Below are 26,572 nucleotides of genomic sequence, written 5' to 3' on the forward strand. Positions count from 1 at the left end.
AGATCAAGTTTCCAATGTTTTCAATCAGAACAAGTTGACTGAGATCAGCTGTGTCGTTCATGCAGCCCTGTGTCTGAGACTTTCAACGTCTGGACTAACCAGCAGAGAAGCTGAGCACTACAGCAGAGACAGAACCCTCCACCTCTTCATCACCCAGACGGAGCCTCGTCATCCTCACTGTGTCACTGTTTGTTCCTCACCTTGTACATGATGAAGATGAGCAGCGCCAGCAGCAGCAGTCCTGCCAGCACAGCCAGAGCCACCACCCAGCCTGGCACCGGCTGGGGAGCGTCTGCCACCCACAGCACCGACACACTCACCTGAAAACACACACTCACATTTAAGAGCTGACACTTTTTACACCAGCAATGAAAGGAAGTATCAATATCATGGATATCAATGCACCTAACTATCAATAATCTGGATATTAATGTACCAAAGTATCAATAACGATCAAGTTTGTGTGTGATGTGCATGAAAAGAAACTAAAACTAAAAACATGTTGCACATTTAGTTGATGTGGATGATCTCAGAGCTGCAGCTTGGTGGAAGCAGAAAGAGCAACTGGGGAATTTTGTCATTTAATGAAATGCAAAGAGAGAGATGTTTTGTGTCTGTGTGTGTCTGTGTGTGTCTGTGTGTGCGTGTCTTACAGTGGTACTATTGGATGGTAGCTCCGACACCAGGTTCTTGTACGGCATCTCGATGACACTGAACGAGGCTGTGGATCGAACCACATATGAGCGATTCTGATTCTCAGTCTGCAGAAGAAAAACAAACGGAGTCACAGGTCTGACAGATCTCCATCACAGACTTGAGACCCGAGGAACAACACACGTCCAGAGGTGGAGGAACACAACTGGAAAAGAAAAGAACTGTAGCAACTATAGACTGAAGCTAGTACTACAATGATGAATCATTGTAGGGGTTTTCACAGTCGGACACTGATCACTGAGTGTATATCTTATACTGCCACTTTTGATGAGGCTTGCATGGACCAGGCTCGTGAACCTTTTTATACAGCAGGATGAAGAGCTGTGTTTCACTGTCTCTACTGCCTCTGACCACACCCAGCAGTGATGATGTCACACTGTCCTGGAGTACACCTGCACATCATCGCTGCAAGGTGAGAGGTCAAACCACTAGAGGTCAGTACAAGATTTTCAGAAGGTGTTGAGTTTCTCTTTAAACTGATCCAGTAAGACGACAGAATTATTTCTGTTAGTTGATTAATGGTTCAGTTTCTTCACGGTGAAAAACATTTGTCACAGTTCTCACACTGGAAAACACAGAACCATTAAATGTTTGTTGTTTTTTTTGTCTTGAAAATGACTTTAAACAATCAACTGATTGTCAAATAGTAGCTGATTAATTTTCTTACAACATTTACTCTTTATACTTAATGTGTCTTTAATACACAGCACAGTTTATAGACAGTTATTAAAACACTGTTTTAATAATTATCTTCAATAAGACAGTGAATGTTTCATGTTGATGAGTCACAGCAGCTTTTTACCCTGAGGAAGTTGTTGACAGCCAGTCTGGAGAAGATGAAGAGGATGGCGTTCTTCGTCCTCTCCAGACGACCCACCTGACACTTCAGCCGCAGACAGTCTGCTGTATTGCAGTCCTACACACACACACACACACACACACACACACACACACACACTTATATTTACTAATATAGAAAAAAAGTAGTAGTCTAGTTAAACAGTTAAAAAATGTTAACTATTTGATATTTTTGTATCAGTACAGATGTGTAGCAACATCTGAGAATGAATGAATGAATGTGTGTGTGTGTGTGTGTATACCAGCGTCTGCAGGTCGGTCAGTGCGTCTCTGGACTCCAGGTCTCTCTTGCGAACGTGGTTTCTGTTTCGTCCCTCTGTCTCTCGCTCCCTGGGTGGGACGACACTGGTGTTCTTCTGTGAGGTCAGTGGGTTCTGACACACACACACACACACACACACACACACACACACACATATTAATCCTGGTATCAGTCTTTTTGTTTTCCTAGATTTCTCATCATAAATATTTTGCACATCTTGTGTGTGTGTGTGTGTGTGTGTGTGTGTGTGTGTGTGTGTGTGTGTGTGTGTGTTCCTCACCGACACATTGAGCGGGTTGATCTCGATGTCGGTGGTGCAGTTGATGGGTCCCTCAGTCTCGAAGCTTGTGATGTAGAGCAGCGAGCCGTTCTTGAACTGGTACGGCCACTCCACCTCCAGAGCAGCTTTACTGATCGTACTGGGCCCGCTGTTATGGAGCTGAGAGCGATGACATCACAAACGTGTCACAATCTAATGCGTTACTGTGCATCTACTGATGGCGGTGACCTTCTCTCAATGGAAACACATGTCAGTATAACACAATACAGACAAACAGCAACACAAACTGTGATCAGGTCAGTCTGCATCTGCATTAGCTTTAGCTATGTGTGTGTGTGCTTGTGTGTGTGTGTGTGTGTGTGTGTACCTCATAGACATGTACTATTTGTGGTCCGATGTCGTCCCCAACCACAGGAGGCTGTTTAGGTTTCCAGTTGGCGATGGGAAGCAGCACCTGACCAGGAGAAGACGACCTGCGAGGACAACACAGACACACACACACAGACACACACGCACACGCACACGCACACACACGCGCACACACACACACACACACACACACATATATGTATACATACACCGTAAAGTTGTGTTTTACAGAGATGAACTGTACCTCCACAGTGTGGGCGCAGTCTGAGGCAGACAGGACGCTAAAATTTTACTATTTGATCTTTTTGTATCGGTACAGATGTGAGAATAGATATCAATACTGTACATAGGTATTATATATCAATATCAATACCAACAGTATTAATACTTCTACATCCAGTGGTCCACCTGTAGTATTACGGGACAGGCCAGGGCTAGCTCGTTAGCATGCTAACGTCAGTAGAAGCGATAGAAATAGAGACAAATCAAGAGTTTGTTTCCACCTCTGGAGACACTGGTGGTGAGTAACTCATGTTTCTTCTAGACTGGTGAGTAAACAGCTTCTAATGCTAACGCTGGCTATGTAGCAATAGCAAACACTTACATATAGCACCTTTAAACCTAAGTGAACTGATTTTAAGGCCAAACACAACACTGATAAATTATTGTAAACCTTGTTGCTTATTTCCACCTGCAGCTGTTACAGATCAACATGATGTGTTGTGGTCGTTGTACTTGCTACATAGTAAGGACAAAAAAAGTATTTTACTAACAGAGTGAGGACATTTTGGGAAAGTGAGGACATTTTCTCACTTTCTGACACTTTCTGACACACCTTCAGATCACAATTTGAGGGTTACGACGTGGTGTTAGAGTTCAGGTAAGGGGCTTGGGAATGCATTATGTCAGTGAGTGTCCTCACTAAGACAGAAGTCTAAGTATGTGTGTGTGCATGTGTGTGTGTGTGTGTGTGTTTACCCTCTAATGGAGACTTTAGCGAGGACAGCCAGCTTGGTGATGCTGGAAACTCGAGGACTGGTGTTGTCGAACTGGTTGGAGCTGAAACACAGAGGAAACACAGACTTGATGTATTTATCATCTCCACATGATGAAACACTAAACAACACAAAATACTAAAATACATTTTAAAAAACATGAAAACAAAAGATGTGTGGACAGAAAGTTAGAACAGATTGATGTGAGGTTCTGCTGTTGTTGTACTGGAAGCAGCCACAGGGTGGAGCTGCTGCCTTGGACCTGACGGAGGAAAACATTCCTCACCTCATTTACATTCATGACCTCTGATTAGAGGCTCAGATCCTCTCCTCTGATTGGCTGACTGACCTGTTGATACTAGAGCTCCAGAGAGAAGCCTGAGAGAGAAGATGTAAAACTACACTGAGATGGTTTTTGGTTCTTAAAACCAGATATATCTTCTGATGGAGATCAACACTTCAGGTAAAACACAGGAGAAGATAAAACATGGAGCTTTAAACTCTGAAATCACTGGTTGAAGTTTCTCAAATGTGAGAATTTGCTCTTCTGATCAGTTTTCTGAGAGTTAAGAGAAACATTTTGGTTTTTACAAAACAAGTAAAATTCTGAGGGATGATTTTTAACATTTTATTACATTTCATAGACAAAATAATTAATTTATCAAGACAGTATCTGTCAGATGAATCAATAATGACAATAATAGTCACTTTTGAGTGCATCTCCTCCACACACTCACAGTAATTCTGTCCTTCAGTAAGAGTGAGTGTCAGAGAGCTGAGGAGGACTGAGCGGTCAGACTGAGACCTATCATTAACATACCTCTCTCTCTCTCTCTCTCTCTCTCTCACTCACACACACAGCCCTTACAATCCTCTGAGTCATTGTGTATGCATGTGTGTGTGTGTGTGTGTGTGTGTGTGTGTGTGGCTGCACAGAGCCGTGAGCTCTCAGGGTGTTCACCATTCATTGAGCTCTGGGACAAAAGCTGCTCTGCTGTGATGAATGCTGATGTGATGGCTGTTTACAGGCTGCTCACACAGTCACAGTCAGAGCAGCCTTCCTCCCTCCAGCATCAAGCTACAGGTATGTTTAGCTGAACTATCTCTCTTCTCTTGCTTCTATGTGGACTTCTATAGTCCCGATAATTCTTTGGGGAATGCAAGCAAGTATAAGGATAATATTCCCTGTTTGGCTTGTTTCCTCACATAAACTGCCCCATGAACAGCAGCTGTGATCAGCTGTGATCAGCTGTGATCAGCTGTGATCAGCTGTGATCAGCTCCTGTCTGCAGCGTATCATAATGTTCAGCAACTGTCACTGTGACACTGAAGGAAACTTAAAACAGGAGGATTCTGAATGAAGTTCTGCAGCATCTTTTTTCTGTGATTTCTAAGCAGATTTCTGGAGGTTTATTCTGGATGGACATCAGAGATAATGACACCCTTAGGATGTGGAAGTCAGACTGGATTTAAAAACATGTGTTTTATATCTGTGTGTTCACATTTGACTGAGTAATGACTCGGAGAAGAAGGAGCAGTCAGTGGTGCTCTGTGGTGGATGACGACAGACAGCAGACTGTACCTGACTATCTGCAGGTCAAACTTGACAGATGTGTCCTCCTCCGACAGCTGGTGCACGCTGAACCTCAGCTCTGCCAGCACCTGGCCAATCACAGCACAGGAAGAGACAACAAGGACCAATCAGAGAATAGAAGTAGACAGGAAAAACAACAGCACCATGTGTCAAGTTCTGTCCATTTTAAGACAAAGTCATCTTAAAAATGTGATCCCTGCTCTTAACAGTCCACAGCCACTCCTTTCCTTTACTTCCTCATATGTTTCCTCTGGTATTTGACTTTATTGTTAACTCTACTAAAATCTGCTCCACCTGCTTCCCACAGCCACGTCAGAGTGGCACCTACAACACCCAGAATGCAACATGAGCACGCCCAGTACTCTGACCACGGACCTTGGTTCCTCCCTTCATGGGGTTTCCCAGGTCACACACCACCATCTTGGTCTGGTTTTCCTTCTTGTAAGCACAGGACAGTCTGGAGAGGACCTGTCAAAACCACACCACAGTTTATCTCCTGCAGACAATGGATGGAAGGAAGGAAGGAAGGAAGGAAGGAAGGAAGGATGGATGGATGGATGTCTTACAGTACAGATCCAAAGACAGTACTGGTGTACAGGAGCTCTGGTGCTCAGCTCTGGGGGACAGAGACATACCTGACTTCGGACGACCCCGGTGAAGTCGGCCTGCTGCGGAGGGTAGACGTGGAGCTCGGCCTCGTAGGCGCCCTCTCCCTGATTCTCAGCGCTGACCTCCAGGGTCAAAGCGTTGTCATCACCGATGTAGATCTGCTCACGGTCGCTGCAGCAACAAAAACGATCACAATGGTAACATGTCCTAAATCAAGTTTTTTTTTGTTTTTGTTTTTTTTTTTTTAATTTCAGCCTTATATGTGTTCTTTTTTGAAGGAAAAACATTCAAATAGAAAAAAACATTTTGGCATTTACTGAAAAAGATGAATATATGTAACAAGTTGAAGCTAAATCCTTTTTATTTTCATGTTAATCAGTTTCACAGTTTGATCCAGTTTATAAACTCAACGCTGACATGTCCCACCTCTTCACTGACAGCCTCAGGTCAGGTTTACAGATGTTGTCTTCTCCACAGTCCAACAGGATGTGAGCCTGACGGGAGGAAGGAAGGAAGGAAGGAAGGAAGCAAGGAAGGAGTGAAGGAATGAAAGAAAGATGGACAAAAGAAACAAAGGCAACACAGACAAAGACGGAAGAGATGTTGAAAACTGAACGTTCAGACAGTAAAGCCACTGATGAGTCTCACTGAACACACACACACACACACACACACACACACACACACTCAGTTGGGTGTTACCTGCTTGGTGACATTGGACGGTGCCGACATGTCCAGGATGGGCAGCAGTCCGGTTTGGTCTGCAGCCTGCTGGTAGTCCAGACTGTACTCCATCGCCACGGAGATGGGAGTGATCTTATCCCGAAACTCACGATCGTCCTGAGAGAGACAGAGAGAGAGAGAGAGAGAGCGAGAGAGCGAGAGACAGACAGACAGACTTCAGCTTCAGCCTCCGTGCCTCAGTACAGCTCATTCTGTCGATGATCTAAAAGCCGTTTTTATTCGTCGGCGCTCTGAGCTTGTGTTAGCGTTCCTCACCCTCAGGAAGACGGGCTGCTCCTCGCAGGCCGGGCCTTTGCCGTTGGACACCGTCATGTTCTTGGAGTACTGAAAGGTCCGGCTGTGCAGGAAGAGGACGCGCTTGGTCGCTTCCTTCTGCTTCAGACGGTCCAATATGAGGTCCACACGAAAGTCTGGAAGCAGAGAGGAAACCCAGAGCAGGTTATGATCCGATACAATGAGACGGTCTTCAATCTGCAGAACCACAACACACACACACACACACACAGTCCCTTACTGAGAGAAGCTGGAGCTCCGCGGCCGCTGGCCTTCAGACAGTACTTCACCTTAAAACTGGAAAACACACAGAGTTAACACTCATCTGTGGAAGAAGATGTCAGGTTTATATGAGGAAGTCACGTGATGAATTCTGTCCAGAACATTTGCTTCAGTGCTGAAAAGCGTCTGTGGTGATCAGGTGACCACCTCCTGTCAGCCCCTCTCTACTGACAGACCCTCCTCAAACCCACACTGGAGACTAATCTGGGAGAAGGTGCAACTATCTTCAGGAACCCCGACATCAAGCTACTTGTTTTAATTTCAGACACTCTGCCTGGTGTGGGCGTGTCTGAGGGGGGCAGAGCTCTGGAAGAGGCCACCAAGCACATTACTGAACGACAGCTCTGACTGGGAACATGTCTGCGGCTCGGCGTCTTCACAGCTGCAGGGCGACTACGATGAAAAGCTCCTCACAGTCAGTTTACAGCTTCTTGACTTCACAGCCTCAGCGAGCACTGAGCTGCCAACAGCCAGAAACAGAAAACACTTCACACTGCCAACAAACGAAAAGCCATTTGTGCGAAATGTTGTTGGGAGAGGGTGTAAAAAATATCTATGACCTGGGAATCGACAAAAGCTCATGAAAACCATCAAATGACCTCCGGAAGTCAAAGTGAGGAGACGGAGACAGAGGCTGCGGTCGTGTCGATTCCAGGTGAAACATGTGAGGACTCACCAAGACACATGTGTGCTGGTCCCGGGCAGCATGCACTTCTTCTCCTCTGGGTTGATGATCTGAGGCGTAATGTCTAACGTGGCGTTCACACCGATCACTGGACGGGCTCTGATGAAGACACACACACAAATAGTAACCTGGTGAGTGAACAGGTCACGCGGCAGATGCTGCTTCCTTCACAGTGAGAGATATGAAGGTGATTTTCAATTTGTTCTTAATGTGTTGCCAGTAAAATAAAGGTAGAATTAAAAACAAAAAATTCATGACCAATAATCAAACATTCTGTCATCACGTTAGTTATTGATGGAATTATAGTGAAAATAAATTATTCCCCTTTTTGCTGAGGACGACCTCAAGGACCCCTGGAAATTCAAAATTCCAGTCGCTCACAGTAACACATTAGAATTAAATAATATATAGACTATGTTAAGAATCTAAAAGGAGGACAGAGAGCTATTTAATAGCTACAAATAAAAGGAGTTATACAGGTGATGTGTGTGTGACAGCGTCCGAGCACACACTGGTTACTGAGGTGTATGTAAACACACAGATACATGCTCACTGGACACTTTTCACAGTCACGTCATGTCTTATGCTGAATGTTCACAGCCTGTTTTTCAGTCCGATGATGTCGTGATCATAATAATAATGATTTTTTGAGTCACATGTGGTCAACAGTTCATTCTCAGTCTGTTACAAATGACACAAAGTCAAAAACTAATGAAACGTGTTGTCAGTTGTTCGTCAGGTTTCTCTGACTTTTACAACAACACTTTTCACGTCTGTGAGTTTAGAGTTGAGTTAAGCTGGTGTCAGTCGTGTTAAAGGGTTAATTTGATCATGTAGGATTTAATCAGCTGCAGGAACACAGCGAGATAAAGACTGAGCAGAGGAACCCAGTGGAGAACTGAAGGAGCTTCTATAAAGTCAGGAGGAGGAAAGAAACAGCAGCTCTTTGATTTCAGAGGTGGCCTCGCTCATTAAACTGCTCAGCTTCCATCAGCAGCATCACACACACACACACACACACACACACACACACAGACAGCAGGGGTGCACACACACACAGCATAACTTTTGATTACCTGTATAAAACAGCTTTGTCTGCCCCGAACACTCCCACTATTAAATCTGAAAGACAGAAACACATCAGCTGTTTTCACAGCAGCTCAGACTTTATTCCTGCTGCGCTTGAGTGTGTGTGTGTGTGTGTGTGTGTGTGTGTGTACCTGGATATCCATTCTGGTCTATGTCAGTGTTTCCAGTCATGGAGTATCCAAAGCTAGCAGGCATGTAGCTGGACGCCCATTTTCCCTGCAGGACCTGAGAGGAGACACAGCTGTAAGTCAACACACAGCTTCTGTCCTGGGGAGTGAATGAGTTTAATCTTCATCAGGTTGTGTGACAGTGAAACTGAAGATGAGCAAAGTCAGTTAAGAACATTTTCTGTGCTCAGTTTGTTCCCACTTCAGATCTGTGGTGATTCTCCTCCGTCAGACTGTTCACACATGAGGAAGTGAAATTAAACAACATCATGACTCAACAAAATATCATTAAGATTTCTACAGTACTACCACTGTCACTGATACTGCTTATCCATCCAGTACTTTAACGGTACTTTGTGTTTGTTTATCAGAGAAAAAAAAACAAATCAAGAATTAACATTGATTTATTTCCTCAAATGTTCTCAATTAACATTCATTCATCATTTTTTTGAACTGATCACTGTTATAGACTGATTCTGTGATGATGCAAATGTAAAACAAATGTAATACTCAATGAATTACTACAGGACTTTTTCTTTGACAGTATTTTTGCTGTGCAGTAGTTCACCAGCAGCCCCCACATCACTAACCCCCACCAACTCACTTAAAGACAGATCTGGTTTGACGTTAGTGGTTCTGACCTGGGAAGGTGATGGGTCGGGCCCCCGAGGGCGGCCATTGTGGATGTAGACCAAGCCGTTGTGGTCGGGACCTCCATAAGGAGCAGAGATGGCCACATCTGGAGGGGAGACAAGAGACATGAGCTGGGGAGGGATCATCGAGCTCGGTGGCTGGACCTGGTCGGGATTCAGTGATTTGCTCATGGGCCTGTCCCTGTGTGTGTGCGTGTGTGTGTGTGTCTCTTACCGTTGTATCCATCCATGTCCAGGTCTCCCAGCGCCGCAATGGCAGAGCCATATCTGGCGTAGACCTCTGACCCCGTCAGCATCTGAGGAGGATGGAAGGAAAATCCACCTCGACCCAGGTACACAGACACCTGGAGGACACACACACACACACACACACACACACACACACACACACACACACACACACACACACACACACACACACACACACACACACACACACACACAGTTGTAGTACAAGTAGTGAAGCACTTGTTTGTTTTCGGTGCCTTATGCCAGCACGTTAACATTTAAACTCCTCTCCCACTGGCCCAGGTTAGTGGGCCACTCGGTGCATGGACAGCAGACGACGCAGCGTTTCATCTCTGTGGTATCAGCCTCGCCGCTTCCTGCTCAGTCTGAAGATGCTGCTGACGCTTCCTCAACATTTGCTGCTGCTGCTTCATGTGTCAGGTTTTTTTATTTATTGTGTGTGTGTGTGTGTGTGTGTGTGTGTGTGTGTGTGTGTGTGTGTGTGTGTGCATGTGTTTCCTACCTGTCCCACCTCCCTGAGTTTTCCGTCTGACCCTCTGTCCATGAAGAGAGGAGCTCCAACCAACAGATCCACCAAACTGACGACAGACAGAGGAGAAGAACAGATAAACCAGACTGATGGAGAACCACACAGAACCTGTTGTTCTGGTGTTTTCATCACTAACAACATGTTCTGCTTACATCAATATTTCTCAGTGAACTCACTGTGTGTCCTTGAGGCCTAACACACATGATGAATGTACTTCTTGCCTCATAAAACACTTGTACACAATTTGAACAGTTTGAACCCAGCATCATTAGCGGTCTTCCTCTCTGTTTTTAAACTGGTGCACTACTTTTATGACACATCACTGCAACCAGCTGTTACCACACTGCAGCTGGCAGCAAGAGATGCTGTGTTAACACGATGTTAAAGGTCCCGTGTAGTTTAAAGGTAGATGTCCATGTGTTTTTTGATTATAAAGCAGGTCTCACATTTAAAATCCTTTTAGCTTCATCACAGTGGACTGTTATTAAAACACAGACTTACCCATCATTATTAACATCAGTGGCAGCTACTGAGTGTCCGAAGTACGCAGCCATCTGCAAGACGAAGAGGAGAGGAGAGGAGGAGAGAGGAGAGGAGAGGAGAGGAGGAGAGAGGAGGAGAGAGGAGAGGAGGAGAGAGGAGAGGAGAGGAGAGGAGGAGAGAGGAGAGAGGAGAGGAGCAGAGTTTACAGCTGCTTTTAAAGGCAAACGTTTCCTTGCCCCAAAAGAGGCTGATTCAAAACCTCAAACCAGAGACGTGATGTCAGAGATCAGAGGGAAGATTGAGAGACATGTGACAGAGAGAGAGAGGGAGGGAGAGAGAGAGAGGTGGGAGGGGCAGTAAACAGTGTTGATGGGTTCAGAGGGTCCGTTATGGAGAACAGACAGGAAGTGAAGAGGAACTCTCTCATTAACTCTGAAACGACTGCTGATGACAGTCTCCCTCTTTCTCCCTCTTCCTGTTTCTTCTTCCTCCACTGGTCTCTAGAGCTCATTTTCTCCCTCATGACAACTGTATGGGCTCAGATTTATAGAACTCACCTGTTTACATTTTATTAAGGACTAAAGTTATGGAGAATTGAGGGCGTGGCCTCTTTGAGTGACAGGTGGATGAGTGTAAACCAGAATGCACCAAAATCTTGGCTCCACCTCTTTTACTAATTTTGGATTAGCCAGGAGTTAGGGGCGGAGTCAGGCACTGCCAAGATGGCGATGGCAGAGCAGCTCACTCCGTGCTTCAGAAACCTGAGGGTGACGTTACAGAGGCTCCGCCCATCTTTATTTCCAGTCAGAGCCTCCAGCAGCTGTGACTGTCTGTGCTGTCCTGCAGCTCACCTGAGTTCCCGTGAAGTTCACCATGGACTCCATGTTGCCGCCGTTGAAGATGTTCACCTGACAAATCAGAACACAACACAGGACATCAGCTGACGTTCCACAGAGAACTTCAACGGGCTGTTCCTGAGGTCACGTGTTCTCCCTTCACCTAGTGTCTGACCTCAGACTGAGATTGGACTGAAGTATCAGTATCCATGAGTTTGTGCTGCAATGTACAGAGTGTGTGTGTGTGTGTGTGTGTGTGTGTGTGTGTGTGCGTGTGTGTGCGTCCGTGTGTGTGTGTGTGTGTGTGTGAGCAGTGTGGACACTTACATAACCCAGTGCCTTGTCCCCCCGAGGTACTCCAGTCACATAATCTACAGAGGAGAGATCAACATTTAAACAACTCTGACCAGTTGGGTTTTGCACCTAATCAGAGCTGAAATTATTGTTTTCATTTTTGATGAATCCATCCATTAATCCATCTTTTTGATTAATCGATAAATCAATCAACATTTCAGAATACCCAATAGGTCAAGGTGACATCATCAGACGTCTCACAGAACCCAGAAATATTCACTTCACTACGACGTTAATCCTCTGAGGAGCTTTTCCTTGAAAAATAACTAAAACGAGTAAAAGATGATCAAAACTGAAAGTTGCAGCTTGATCTGATTTACATCTAATAATCAGACGAACAGTGTATTCTGAATAACAGTGTTGATATAAAGACAGTGATGGATTCATCTCACCTTCTTTTCCGTCATCGTTGAAGTCTCCGACGGTCACAGAGTATCCTGCAGCACACAGACACACAACATGTTCCTCCAGCAAGTCACATGTTTCAGACTGAAGCAATCGCTTTTTGAGTTGCATTTAAAATATGAGTCCATGATTATTATCATTATTATGATTATTATTATCAGATATTCATACATCAGGACAGCTAACATCACACCAGGCTGATATTAATATGAACCAGTGTCTCATCACTGATGATACAGAGAAACGCTTCAGTTCCTCTACAGATGTTCTGACTCACTCATGTCTGTACAGATGTTAACGGTCAACAAAGACCTGGACAATAATGAAGGACAGGTGTGTGTGTGTGTGTGTGTGTGTGTGTGAGAGAGTGTTTGTGTGTGTGTTTGTGTGTGTGTGTGAGTTTGGGGTTACCGAGGTAACTGTCGTCATACTGGGCGCCGGCTGACTTGGTAGCGAGGGTGTTCCCGTACGGAGTGATGTAATGTTTGTCAATCCGAGACAAAATCTCAGAGACGTCGTCAGAAATCAGCTGACCTGAGGATAGAGGAGGAGAACCTTAGAGAACAGAGCAGAACAACAACGGAACAAGGAGAGAAGAGAAGGAAACAAGGAGAGAACAAGGGGAGAACAGGGAGAGACAAACAAGAGAACAGGGAGGGAGCAGGGGGAGAACAGAAGAGGAGAACAAGGAGATAAAAATAAGAGAACAAGAAGAAAACAAGGCAACAAGAGGAGGGGACAAGGAGGGAACATAAGAGAACAAGAAACAGGAGATCACAAAAGAGAATGAGGAGAAAACAGGAGAACGAGGACGTAGCCAAGACAGAAAAGAAAAGAACAGGAGAGAGGGAGAACGGGGGAAGAATAGGAGAGAACGCAAGAATAATAAGGAAACCGAGAGAGAACAGAGAACAAAAAGAACAGAAGAGAACAAAGAGATAAGAAAAGAACCACTGAAGAGTCAGAGAAGAGAATAGATGTTTACAGAGGTGATGAAGAACATGAGGAAGAACACAACAGAACCTAAGAAAGAAAAGAGCAGAACAGACGGTTCGATGTTACACAACTTTGTTTACACTGACACACAAACACACACAACGTGTGACTAAAGGAGACACACAGTGTTAACAACTGACTAATCAGAAACAGAGCTGTGTGTGTGTGTGTGTGTGTGTGTGTGTGTGTGTGTGTGTGTGTGTGTGTGTGTGTGTGTGTGGCTGGTTGTGTAACTGTGAGTGTTGAGTCAACAGGAAACAATAATTAGCTAACACACTAACGTACTCCAGACTGAGAGAGAGAGAGAGAGAGAGAGAGAGAGAGACTGACTCAGCGTTCAGGATAAACTCTGTCACACCCTCTAATGTCAGACCACTACACACACATGGATTACAACACACTGCTGATACACACACACACAGACACACACACACCCTGTCTGGACTTTACCTGCTCATTAAACTGTAGACTGGTCTGTACCGTTAGCTCCGCCCTCACTCACTCCCTGAGCACTTTATTAGGAACACCTGTTCACCTGCTTATTCTCACAGTCAATCAGCCAATCATGTGGCAACAGCAGATCCAGGTGAGGAGCACTGGTTGGATGAACAGTCCCCAGTCTGCAGACCTGGGTCCAGTAGAACCAGGAGGCCGACAGGCTGAATGCAGTCATGTCAACATGGAGCAGAGTCTCTGGTGGATCCATGAAGGACTGAGGAGCTACCCAGTGTTGGTGAGGTGTTCCTAATAAAGTGCTCATCCCCACAGGAGACCTGCACACAGTGACACAGCTCGCCCAAAAACCACAATAACAACACACAACTCAGCCAAACAACAACACGTCAGACAATCTGGAGGAAAATACTTCAACTCATGTTTGGGACATTTTACAGAAGCGTCTTCACTATTGACGCTGACTTCAACCTGGTGAGCTGCTAACCAGCTAGTCAAGGCCCAGGGTGAGAGAGGAGGAGGAGGAGGAGGAGGAGGAGGAGGAAGATTTACCTGATCCAACACAGTCACTTAAACCTTTATTTCCTGAAGCAGATAGAAACATGAAATAAAAACCATTTGAGATCTTAAACTTTACTTTTAAAGTTTATTGATTTTTTAAAAAATGAACAGAACTGAGACTGTAGTTTTTCCAGCCATATCCAGTTTCCAACACAAAGTCAGTGATTTACAATAAAAGCCAAAGCTTTAAGCTCTCAGATGGTTTTTATCTGCTTCAGAGGCTGACACATAAAGGTTTTGGTCAATGTCACATTTTCAGAAAACCCTCAGGTTTTAGGAGTTTGTTTCAGAGGGAGACTCAGGTCTGAATGGGATCAGTGGTAGAAATGTACTTCATGCTAAACTGGTTTCACATTTCCTTCACCACCGACCCAAACATCGGCTCTCTCTGTCCCCAGTTAAATTGTCTGTGGTCTGAAATTTGTCTCCAAAAGTAGCCTATGATAAACACACACACACACACACACACACTCACCCTGCCAGTAGAAGCTGCCAGGTCCTCCCACCACCACTTTCTTGTTCTGCTGAAAACACAAAAACAAAGAGGGAACAAGGAAAAGATTTCAGTAATTTCCTTTCTTCTCTGACTCCTTAAGTCAGTAAACGACTCTCTGTTACTCCCTGAGGTGTAAAGGGTTAATAACAACACCTTTACTCCCACACCTGCACTGAAGGCCATAACCACAACCGCTGCAGCTGCCTCAGACTAAAAAGCATCTGTTTCAGATTCAATACGATGAAGCAGGTTCATCTGTTGCTATGGCGATTTGAGATGAAGACATATATATACACATCTTCTTGATCCAGGGTCAGTCCTTCAACTACAGAGGGTGAATCCTCGTTACTGTCAACCTTCACTGACCCGATTCAACTGTTGTTGTTTTGACACAAGGTGAAGCCGCAGATACGCTGTCACTCTGTGGGAGACACCCTCTATGTGCACCTGTTGTGTGCAGCGACAATACATCTGATCTGATCTGATCATAAGTCGCCTCTGTTATGAACTCCAGACCACAGTGCTGCAGCTAAAATCCCTTTGATTCAACACCTCTAAAAATAATCCCAGGTGGACGTTGAGTTTGTCCGGGTTAGTCTCGGTCACCTACCTTAAGGAAGTCAGCGCTGAAGCCGGCCTGGCAGAAACCCTGCCCCTCTGGGGAGTTGGCACCTGGACAGAGAAATAAAAAGTTTCATCATGCATCATAGAAAGAGAAGTAGACAGATGAGAAATTATGTTTACAGTTATTACAGAGCGAGGCACTGTCTGGTTTAAATATTTACAGTTGGTATTAATGACTGGGCCCTGATCCAGGATCCAGCACTGACCTGGTTCAGAACCACTTACTCAAACTGACTTTCTGGTTCTTAAAACCACAAATATATCTTCAACACTTCAAATAAAACACAGGAGAAATGTAAAATATGGGACCTTTAAAGAGCAACTTAACATCCCCTGAATATCTTGACCTCAGTGTAGTTTCAGGAGCAACACAGCCCAGTGTTCAGTTACTCTTTCAACATGCAACACCTGCGTTTCCTACACATTAACTCTAGAGAGGAGAAGACAGAGGAAGAGGACTGACTTGATCTGCAGGGCGAGTACTCCACCACTGTGCCTCCTTTCTTCAGGTAACACGTCCCCACCGGCTCTCGCTCAGAGACGCCAAAGGTCGACCACTGGTACAGAGGAGCGCAGGCCTGGAAAACAAACACACACACACACACACACACACACACACACACACACACACACACACACACACACACACACACATATTAAAGACCCAAACCAGTCTGAACACCAGGAACCAGCTGGGAAACAACCATTTTGACTTGTAAACTACATGTTGGTACAGGTGAATGGGACTGAGTGAGTCTCATGAGCAACAGCTCGTGTATAAAGGAGGATTTAAGTCTCTACAACTGGAGTGAGACAGAACAACGATCCTGTATCCATGTACTGATGCTGCAAATGAAGTTAATTCCATTTACAATTAACACTACACCACTGTTTCAAGGTTCGTATTTCTCTGGCATTTAGCTGTGATGATTAAGGGGTTAGGGAAAGCATTATGTCAGTGAGTGTCCTCACAAGTACAGAAAAACAAATGTGTGTGTGGTGCTCCTCACCAGGATGTGCTCTCCGTCAGATCGTACCGAAGCACCGAACCACTGCTTGGATTTAAACTCCATCTGAGCCCCGTCTTGGTTCCTTCTGTCATCTGCAGAGAGGGACAGAGATTTATTAACTGGTTTACGTGGACTTCAGTGGTGAGACGCCCATCAATCAGCCCGATCACACCATCACAGGCTTTTAGAGAGGGCTGAGGTGGGCGAGGGCTGAAACCTGGGTGGGTATCAACAGCACTGCTCCACAATGGTTCAGGTCCTACTATAAAGACAGGTGTCTTTATGGAAATATTATTTCTCACCAGCCTCTGGGTTGGAACTGGCTCCTGGGGCCTGATTCAGCAGGAACCACAGCTTGAACGTGACCAAAGTGTTTCCATTTCAATTTTGTGAAATATTTCTGAACAGTCTGATAAACCACCTCCTGTGATTCAGCAGGTTAATGGAAACAAACTGAATAAAGATGTTTTCTGGATCCTTTTCACCACGACTGAAATGACTGATGCCTCTGTGTGTTCATTCATGTTCAGGGTGAATAATAATCTGTTCTTCCAGATGATTATTCATCTTTATCCTCAAATTATCTCTTTTATTTTCCTCTGAGATTGAAAACAGTAAAATGTGATCAACACTGATGAACTCCACACGATCTGATTATTGATGAAGTGTCAGTCTGATCTCGTACTCGAATGCTTGGGTGTAATGCAGGAGTTAACAGTGCACAGCTCTATAAGGCCTGAATTACTAACTACTAATTATTCATTAGAGGGAATAGATGAGGTCATTATAAAGGCATGAATGACACTACATTCAGTATAAATACTTGCATGGATGTACCTGGACACTGTTAGTTCTGTAACATCTACACTAATGCAACACCACAGATCCAAAATTAAAGGAGTCCCTCACAAGTCCAACACAGTATGTGGATAGGAAGCAGCTAAATGTTGAAACCTGGTCTGGAGTAATGTCCACAGACAGTGAGGAAATGTTTGGGATTTTCCCATCAGGGTGGGAAACTCCAGGCTGCTGACATGTGTTGGCTGTTGAATCTCAGAGCCACAGGAGGTTTGGCTGATTAAATAGTTTCTGGTCTCTGGTATCAGACAGACACTGTGGATTAGCTTCCCTGCGTTTGGCAATAAATCGGATATTTTAACCCTAATCTGTAATTATGGTGGTGAATCAACAATGCATGATGCCACAGCTCGTTACCGTCTTAACAGAACGGTGACCATGACAACAGACTCTGTCTCTCTGTTTGTCTTGATCCTTCGCCAGAGAAAGGTCAACATGTGAATAACCAGTGAAACCTTCTGGTGTGTGCTGATGGCCGCAGTACTGGGTTTCAGCTCAGTTCAACAACTAAACCGAGGAACTTCAAACCTTAAAACTTCAAAGTTTTTGTGAAAAAAAGTTTTGTTGTGTTGTCATGGTTGCTAGGTGACAGGAACCGTGCTTTGCGATGCAATGATAAGGGCGAGGACAGCGGAAATCCTCTATAGACCAGACCGGCTCATTTCAGTTTGACCTTCACGGTCTTATGACGGCTACACCTTCGTAGACGGCGTGGAAGCGTTTTCTCTCAGTGTTTACCATTCTTACCATCTTGGTGCAGTTAGCATGCTAACATTCGCTAATTACATTATTTTCAAATAATATTTATATGATATATATTTAATCATAGTATATTTTTTAAATTATAATATTAGCTAAATACTATGGCTGAGGGGACTGTCATTGGTTCTGGAGATGTTGACCTGATGATGGTGCTTGTCAGACCATCATGTATTTTCACTAATCTGTTGCTTTTTTATTTATATTTCTACAGTTTCTTACAGGACACACATGACAGAAGCTCTGAACGCAGAACACACTCTGAGTGAGGACGGTCTGAGTTGTATTTATATCTTGTTTTCCACTCACTCCCTGCTACATGCTGCCCAGTAAAGTAGAAAAATACATCCTTAAAATATATATAAATATATAAATACATGCAGCAGCCCGCCCAGACAAGTCACACTCAAAAAAGAAAATAAAAAACCCGGCAGGAACAAAAGCAGTGGTGCATCATGGTTAAACAGCCAGAATAGGACAGACTAACACTGAGTCAGAGTCATACCACACACACACACACACACACACACACACAGAAGAATTCCAGTTAATTCTGTTCTCTGGTCCGGTGAAGCTTTAGCAGCGATCACGTAGGTCAAATCAACAACAAAGGCCTCTATTGTGGAGGAACACACATAACTGGGCCACTCACTAACACCACCACAGCCACAGGGAACAGCATCAGTGTGCAGCTCTGCCCTCTGTCAGTGCCAACACAGCCTGCAGGGCCTCGGTGTGTCCAGCGCCTTGCTCAGCGGCTCCTCAGCAGGGCAGGGCAGTTATACTGTCGGGCTGCGAGCTGAAAGCTGCTGTAAAGTAAACATCCTGTGACTTACTGACACTGTTCGAGACAAATTCACCTTTTATGGGCACAACAGGCCTGAGGCTGAACTCAGTGTGAAGATAAGAGACCACAGAGAATCACACAGAGAGCAGACCTGATGAAAGATTTCTACTGTGAAACGTCCCAGTTAGTGTTTCAGGTCACAGATCAGAGACAGCTGAAACACAGCCGACACACAGCCGACACACAGCCGACACACAGCCGACACACAGCCGAAACACAGCCGACACACAGCTGAAACACAGCCGACACACAGCCGACACACAGCCGACACACAGCCGACACACAGCCGAAACACAGCCGAAACACAGCTGAAACACAGCCGACACACAGCTGAAACACAGCCGACACACAGCCGACCGCTGCTGCCAGTTTAAACAACAGTCACAATGATCATTAATTAAAACTTAAATGAAATAACTCCTCCTCCTCTGAACCACCGCCTGTTGCTATTTACACTTCTTGTTTCTCTTCCTCTTTAGTGTTGTCTCCCTTTAGTTCCGTATATTTCAGTCCAGCAGCTTCATGAGAGGCAGTTCTATTCAGAGCTGCTGTGATTGGTTGATTTATCAATTAGTCCATCGAGGCCTTGAATGTCACATGACAGTAAAGTGAACATGTCTGGATTGTGACTTGGCGTGACGACGTCACTGTGGTCTGTGGGAATGATCACAGACATATTTACTGTTAGAGAAAATAATAGTTGGTTATGACCCCAAGTTCTATTAGTTCACACTGCAGAAGGGAGTGCATGGTTTCTGATCTGTACCAGTTTAAACATGAAAGCCTAAGTTGTTCCCATCATCATCATCATGGCATCATGGAACCAGGTGTTGCTTCGTGAACTGAGCCGGCCCAGGGGAAACTGAAGTGACATCATCTGATATTAATCTTTGTATAAAACATCAGGCTTGTTTCTACTCTGCTCATTTTAGGTTTTGTTTGTTCTCAGTTTGAACCAGACACAAGAATCTGTGCTCTCACTAAACAAACCGTGAGCCGTGCATCTGTCATGTGACACATTAGACCTCATTAGACCTCATTAGACCTCTCATACACTGTGTCTGCCAGCTGATTATCTGAGTTAAATATTAATTGTGAGGACAGCCCACACCCATGGGGCACTGATAAACTCAGCTTAGGATCGAGTGGGTGGATCCTGCATTGCCTAATGTATCCTATGATTCATTGCGTGCCTGTAATGAAAATAGTATGGTAGCAAACATCAACAGAGAGCCTGAGGATCACACTGTTAAATCTAAGTATTGTGTTTCAGCTCAGTACAACTGGAACAACTGTTAAAACCAACGGCCTTAAAACCTCAAGTTTTTGTGAAATAAAGGCACATATTGTCGAGGTTGCTCGGCGACAGGAGACAAAGGGCTGGTGACGCAAAGCGAAAATCCTCCACAGGCCACAACCGTCTCATTTCGGTTCAGCCCTCCACCGCCACAGACACGGCCTGTGAAGGCGTGGCCCTTCATAGCTGTCATAGACCACATGCTTCCCTGAATCAGGACACAGCTCGAGAGTGTTTTTATGACGTAAACAACAGTGGAGGATGAAGTGAGACGATAACGGACAACACGAAGGCAAAGAACATCATCTTCAGTTTTTATGTCCCATTTGTTTATGTCAATAAACAAATGGGACTTTTTCCAGACTCTTTGAGCAGGATGTGGCGCCTCTGTTTGCGTCACATCAACAAAATGTCTCTGTCTCTGATGAGACACATTTCTTTCCTAATGAAGGTCACTGTGACCCAGTAGCCTCTCTTGACTTTAGCTCCAGTCTCTGCCTCGTAACACTGACGTATTTCCTGTGGCTGCACCATCACAGCAAATGGAAACATTCTAGATGTCTGGGTCATGACTTCGGGATCTCCACGACTATTTCAAATAAACGTGTGAGTTTGAAGTTATTTTCTTTTTTGTTTTTTAAGTGTTTTGGCGTTTTGCCTTCATTTGACTGCAGCAGTTGAGATAAAGACAGGAAACATGAGGGGAGAGAAGGAGGAGGGGTAAGACAGAGGTCCACAGCTGGAGTCAAACCAGTTGTGTTTGTATGGCACCATCTTAAAGACAAAGTCACCAGGACACAGTCTGAAGTTTACTTTCTGGGCCTCAACACATCTAACTTAAACTTTTCATGACCAAGTGATCTGTGTTCCGGTTTTGTCCAGTTAATCTCTAATTTACACACAATGAATTTAGTGTTTTAATTTGTTGGAATGTCAGCGGCTGCTGGTTATCCGTCATACGCTGCCCACTTTTCAGCTTCATTAAGAAACCAGCAGATTGATTGTTCCTTGTCAACAGGAAACAGACTGAACTATCAGTGACACTTGGACTGTATCAGGAAATAGAAAAAATAAAACATGCCGTTGGTTCTTTAGCTGATGTTGTCCTCACTGTTTTCAAAGCAGTTTTCTAGCAGCCTCACAGCACACACAGCACAGCACAACATAATTAATGATGTTAGTGTGTAAAAAATTAAAATATAGAAAAGTCCGGAGCTGATGCATTGGTTAGATGACACTGGAGAAGTGTAAACTATGGGACCTTTGATGGATCAACCAGAAAAGCATAATCAATACATTAAACTGCAGTCAGTCTAAACACACAAACCAATTAACCCAGACTCCTGCAGAGAGTCTGTGCTGTTGGACTGACAAGTCAAGGAAGCTACTAACAGGAAGAACTCTTGTTTTAATGTCTCTGAAAGAAAAACACATCATAAATGTGACTGTATTAATATCTACAGTGATGACAGAGCAGTCCTCTTCCAAGAACTTCAAACAAAGACATTTAGAGATGCATTCTGGGTATATTAAGTGCAGGAGCAGAGGTTCACGCACACTCAGCGGGCAGCAGACGAGTCCACACACCTCCTGTTTCACAACACATTCCTGAATGTGTCCTGACACGAGATAACAGCAGCAGGCTGAGCTGAAGCCTTATTATCCCATCAGCAACACACTGTTAGTGCAAACTGAGAAAGTCCACATGCTCTGTTGTTAGAAATGAAAATGACCGAGTGGCTCTCAGTGACTGACGTCCTGTCAGTGATCTGACTGCTCATCAGCTTCTCATCCACAGCAGCTTGTTAGTTTGTTCGTCATTCCAAAATAAAACAACTGTTTTCGTACTTATAGACATGTTAACATTCTTAAAATCTGTTTCCTGGGATTACTTTTCAAACAGCCACTCAATATATTTACATTCAGTAATTATTTCTATATATGTAATGGTTTTTATTGTTAGTGATTGTCCATGTCCCTGTGCTGGATTTAAATAGCCTTAAGACACACGAGGGATAAACTGCAATCCAGTGTTCCTGTCTGACTATCTGAAGGTGTGGTACCATTAATATTTAACAGCCTCAAGTGTCCTACAGCTGGATCACAGCTGGATTAAGTTACTGTTAATGCTCAACTGGCAGAACATGAAGTGTCTTTTGCTGTGTAGCAACAACAGGAAATGCAATGTGTTTTTCACGACGGCAACTGCAATCATTCACTGAAAATTCATCTTCAAAACAAGACGGTATCTATTTTCTTTGTTCTCTGCATTTTTTGTTGGTGGGGCTGCTGGTGAAGAGCTGCTGATGAAGAGCTGCTGGTGAAGAGCTGCTGGTGAAGAGCTGCTGATGAAGAGCTGCTGGTGAAGAGCTGCTGATGAAGAGCTGCTGTGTGTGCAGCTTGCAGTCAGATGGAGGTTGTGATGATCACTGACTGACATGTTCTCTATAAGAGTTTGTTTGGCTGCACTGGAAACAGCTCAGCTGCTCTAACAGTGGATTCTGCTCAACCAAAGCACACTACCGTTACTATGGTAACCACAGGTGTCATTAAATCAACCAGGGACACTGGACAACAGACCAATAGGCAGAGCTGGACTGCTGACTATGTAACTTTTATTGTAGAGAGTTTAGATTCTAGAGAAATGGAAGCACATTCTCAGCTGTTCCTCTGTAGATTATCGCAGCTGCATCAGTTTTTGTGTTTACATGATGTCCTCTGAAAACAGCCATCAATGACCACATTTTTATCTTATTGACCAGAGGTGCTTGAAGCGACTTGAAGTGACTCAGATGTGCTGAAAGTAACGTGGGTTATTTCCTCTGTGTGGCCACAATAAGGAACCTGATGAAGTTTCCTCTGGGAAACAAGCATCACTGACTCATGGTTGTTTTTTACTGAACATAATGACGTCACAGTGAAGCCGACCATTGAATGCTTGAATACAAAATGTCATCACTTCATCATTTTTGCCCGACTATATATTTGTGTTAACTTTTGTCATAATTTGGGTTCCTGCATTATAACCGAAAAAGGTTGCAGTGACCTTGACCTTTGACCACGAAATTCTTCTTCAAGTTCATTTTCGAGTCAAATTTGAAGAAACTTCTCAAAACGTTACAAAGATATCACGTTCAGAGGACGAGATGGACAGACAACCATTTAAATTAACTATGACTATTCAATTATGTGTGTGAGCATAATATTCACGGTAACAGTTGCATTCATTTATTAGGATGATGACTAATTCTTTGCTGTATGTAAAAAGAAAACCTCTGTTGCAGAAACCAGGGAGGCAGGGGGTTAGTCAGGGAGTTGGGGCCTCAGTCTCAGGGTATTTACGGTGACTGAAAGCTGGATGATTCTGAGCACGTCATCATAGCTGCCCTGAAATGTGGAAGATAAATGAAAAGAGTTTTTGGTACCTGAGTTGTCAAACTGCAGCTGCTGGCAGGCTGAAGAGCTCTTCCAGGGGCAGCTGTACACTGCTCCTCTCTCCACAACACTGCTGGGGGCCGAGGTGTTGGCCCGAGGAGCTCCTATCAGAACGTCTGACCTAGGGAGGAGGAGGAAGAGGGGGGAGCTTTACACTTCCATATACAGCAGTTGGGGAACTTGTAAGAAAGAATGGTCAAAACTGATGCAGCGAAGGCTGAGATACCCTGACTTTTAAGCCTCAGTCATACACACGAGCTGTGAAGGTCTGTGTGGTCCATGTTACGGTACATTTCCTCATTGGAAGTGAGGTCGGCCAAGGTATACTAACATATAAACAAACCTAATATGGGCCAAAGTCCAAACAAACTGGATACTACAATTCCCATAATGCAACTCGAGCATCTTTCATTAGACCTTCCCTGCTTGAGAAATTACTAGAACGTTTAATCGATTATCAAAATAGCTGCCAATAAATTTTCTTTCAACCAACTAATTACTATGATAGCCATGAGTAGTAAACTGGCACCAAAGCATCAATAACTGAACCTGAACGCACCATCTGAAGCTCTGATAAATAACTATCAGAGCTGAAACCACCAGTCAATAAATTGATTTGATTAGTATTCATTTAAGCTCAAGATATAACAAACCTACTGAACAGAGAGAGACTTGTGTTTTGAAGACTCCAGGTTACTGAGACACTGTGTGTTGTTACCTCTGATTTACTGAATCACCCGTGTGTAGCTCTTGTGTCGCTGTGAGATATACTGTAAAACAAGATTTGGCCAAACAGCTTCTCTGTGCGTTCATGACAGAGCTGTAAAGAACACAGAAAGTCTTTGTTCACACCGGCCTGGTTTCACTTGCACAGTGAAACAGGATTTATCTTCCCAACTTGGCTGGAAGCAGCAGGGCCGTTCAGAGGATTAGGATTCACAGGCAAAAAAATGTTAACTGTTTACGCTTGGAGGGGCCTTGGCTCGGTCAGACACCGAGCTGTTTATAGACACTGGTTCAGTTTGATTGATTTATTGTGTCTGCTGTTCATACTGTCAGAAAGCAGAGTCAGTGAACTGAGATTAAAACAACAGGAAAACAGCTCATCTGAGAGAAGCCTATTTCCTGCGATCTGACCATGTGTTTTAAAAATGGAATTTACAAGAAACCACAAAATGTTTACAACCGAAACTGACTTTTTAAACATGAGCAACACACAAACACTGAGCTGGTTATTCACACTGGTGCTCGGAGTCTTCCTATGTTTTATACTTATTGAATTATATAATGATAGTTATTACTACTATGATTAAATGTCTCTTAGCACTGGTGTTGGACATTGTTATTATTTGACACACCTATAAAAAAAAGGCTCCTGTGATAGAGCTTCATTGCCTTTTCTTCCGCTATTGGTCACAGTTTATATGAAATTATAGTACAGTACAACAATCCGGTCAAAATACGTAATTAAAAACAACCAAGATCTAAAAAGTGAATCTTAAAAATGTCAACGATCACAACACTGACACATGAGCACAGAGAGGTTATGATGTCACTGACAGACGACCAATGAAACGGAACGTTACCATGATCACAGATTTCTATTTGAGAATTGATGGAAACCTTTGGGTAATGTAAGAACACAACTCAACACCATGTATAACATAGGTCTAGTTGTTTTTAGACATATTCATGCAGAAAAGTTAAATATTATAACTTAAAGGTCTGATGTTAGGAGCAAACTATAAATGAGAAACAGAAAGTTTTGGAAAAGATGACATGTTGCCTGTAGTCTTATCTTTTCAAACAGAGATCCTCTATGAAAGCAGCAGGAAACAAGTGCAGGAAAGCTCTGGATGTATGAGTGTAACAGTGATATCGAAGATGCAGCACAAAGACCCCACACTAAATACAACCAAGTACAGTGGCAGTGTGAGCAGTAGGGGACAAGCTTCTCTCAAAAGTAGTTTCAGAAACCACTAATTATCTCTTAACCTGTGAACACACAACTTAATGCAGCTCCTGGCTCCCTTAGCTCACTCTGTGTGGCTCAGCTCCCTGAAGTTTGCACATGTATTGAAGCAGCTGCTTATACACGCCTTAAAGTTATGAATTAACCCCTTTCATAAAAACATAATGGCACACTGAGGAACAAAGGCAAAGTTTAGGGACAGTCTTTGGTCTGTTTGGGATCCAGTTCTGCTGTTTTGCTGGTTTGCAGTTTTGCTACTTCCATACACAAAATACACATGATTAAAATATTTTAGTTGAAGTTAGTGTAAGTAAAAATTGAAATACTGAAAACAACTGGATGAGTAAGACTAGAGTTATAAGTTGGGAGAAATGATCAAAACCTTTACAAAACCAGTACAAATAAAAATCCCTCATTCAAATTGCAGTAGTACAGAAGTGTTATCAACAAAATGTACTTGAAAGTAAAATAACTTTTTTTGTAGTCATCAATGCTTCAGCAGCATTTTAATGTTGTAGCGGAATCAGGTGGAGCAGCTTTAAAGGTCCACACAGTCTAAAGGTAGATGTCCATGTGTTTGTGATTATAAAGCAGGTCTAGGTTCTATATTAATACTGTGAAAGTATCAAAGCCTCAGTCCACAGAGAAATGCACACAGCCTGTATTCAGAAACTGAGCCTTAAAACCAGCCGTCAGGACTTCTGGAACTTTGTGATGTCACAACAAAGCAGTCACCACCCTCAGCCACACCCCAAGCCCCGCCCACCTGGACCCACCATCCAACCTTGCAGGATTTGGTTTCTGAGTGTTGACCTGAAATCTTTTACTTTTATT

At 43.9% G+C, this 26,572-nt stretch overlaps 1 protein-coding gene across 2 annotated transcripts in view; it reads right to left on the reverse strand.

Annotated features, from left to right (window-relative positions):
* The window catches only part of itgav (integrin, alpha V), a 34,319-nt gene that overhangs the window by 4,807 nt on the left and 2,940 nt on the right, over window positions 1-26,572 (reverse strand). Inside the window, exons 2-31 of one of the 2 annotated variants that reach the window (XM_071472482.1) lie at window positions 23,757-23,887; window positions 16,571-16,662; window positions 16,024-16,138; window positions 15,547-15,608; window positions 14,916-14,961; window positions 12,842-12,964; window positions 12,418-12,462; window positions 11,999-12,042; window positions 11,687-11,743; window positions 10,854-10,906; window positions 10,326-10,401; window positions 9,789-9,918; window positions 9,563-9,660; window positions 8,886-8,979; window positions 8,742-8,787; window positions 7,657-7,764; window positions 6,940-6,995; window positions 6,681-6,835; window positions 6,384-6,521; window positions 6,108-6,175; window positions 5,708-5,852; window positions 5,448-5,540; window positions 5,061-5,140; window positions 3,462-3,542; window positions 2,482-2,587; window positions 2,115-2,273; window positions 1,815-1,946; window positions 1,517-1,630; window positions 654-761; window positions 201-320 (exon numbers count right to left, since the gene is read on the reverse strand). In XM_071472482.1, coding sequence (XP_071328583.1) covers window positions 201-320; window positions 654-761; window positions 1,517-1,630; window positions 1,815-1,946; window positions 2,115-2,273; window positions 2,482-2,587; window positions 3,462-3,542; window positions 5,061-5,140; window positions 5,448-5,540; window positions 5,708-5,852; window positions 6,108-6,175; window positions 6,384-6,521; window positions 6,681-6,835; window positions 6,940-6,995; window positions 7,657-7,764; window positions 8,742-8,787; window positions 8,886-8,979; window positions 9,563-9,660; window positions 9,789-9,918; window positions 10,326-10,401; window positions 10,854-10,906; window positions 11,687-11,743; window positions 11,999-12,042; window positions 12,418-12,462; window positions 12,842-12,964; window positions 14,916-14,961; window positions 15,547-15,608; window positions 16,024-16,138; window positions 16,571-16,662; window positions 23,757-23,887 — 2,875 coding nt within the window. Of the gene's footprint in view, window positions 1-200; window positions 321-653; window positions 762-1,516; window positions 1,631-1,814; window positions 1,947-2,114; window positions 2,274-2,481; window positions 2,588-3,461; window positions 3,543-5,060; window positions 5,141-5,447; window positions 5,541-5,707; window positions 5,853-6,107; window positions 6,176-6,383; window positions 6,522-6,680; window positions 6,836-6,939; window positions 6,996-7,656; window positions 7,765-8,741; window positions 8,788-8,885; window positions 8,980-9,562; window positions 9,661-9,788; window positions 9,919-10,325; window positions 10,402-10,853; window positions 10,907-11,686; window positions 11,744-11,998; window positions 12,043-12,417; window positions 12,463-12,841; window positions 12,965-14,915; window positions 14,965-15,546; window positions 15,609-16,023; window positions 16,139-16,570; window positions 16,663-23,756; window positions 23,888-26,572 lie in introns of both variants that reach the window. The other variant, XM_071472481.1, reaches the window with a different exon arrangement.

Source organism: Trachinotus anak, unplaced genomic scaffold, assembly GCF_046630095.1.
Source record: "Trachinotus anak isolate AG129_WGS33_773 ecotype Australia unplaced genomic scaffold, CSIRO_AGI_Tana_v1 ptg000039l, whole genome shotgun sequence".
Taxonomy (NCBI): Eukaryota; Metazoa; Chordata; class Actinopteri; order Carangiformes; family Carangidae; genus Trachinotus; species Trachinotus anak.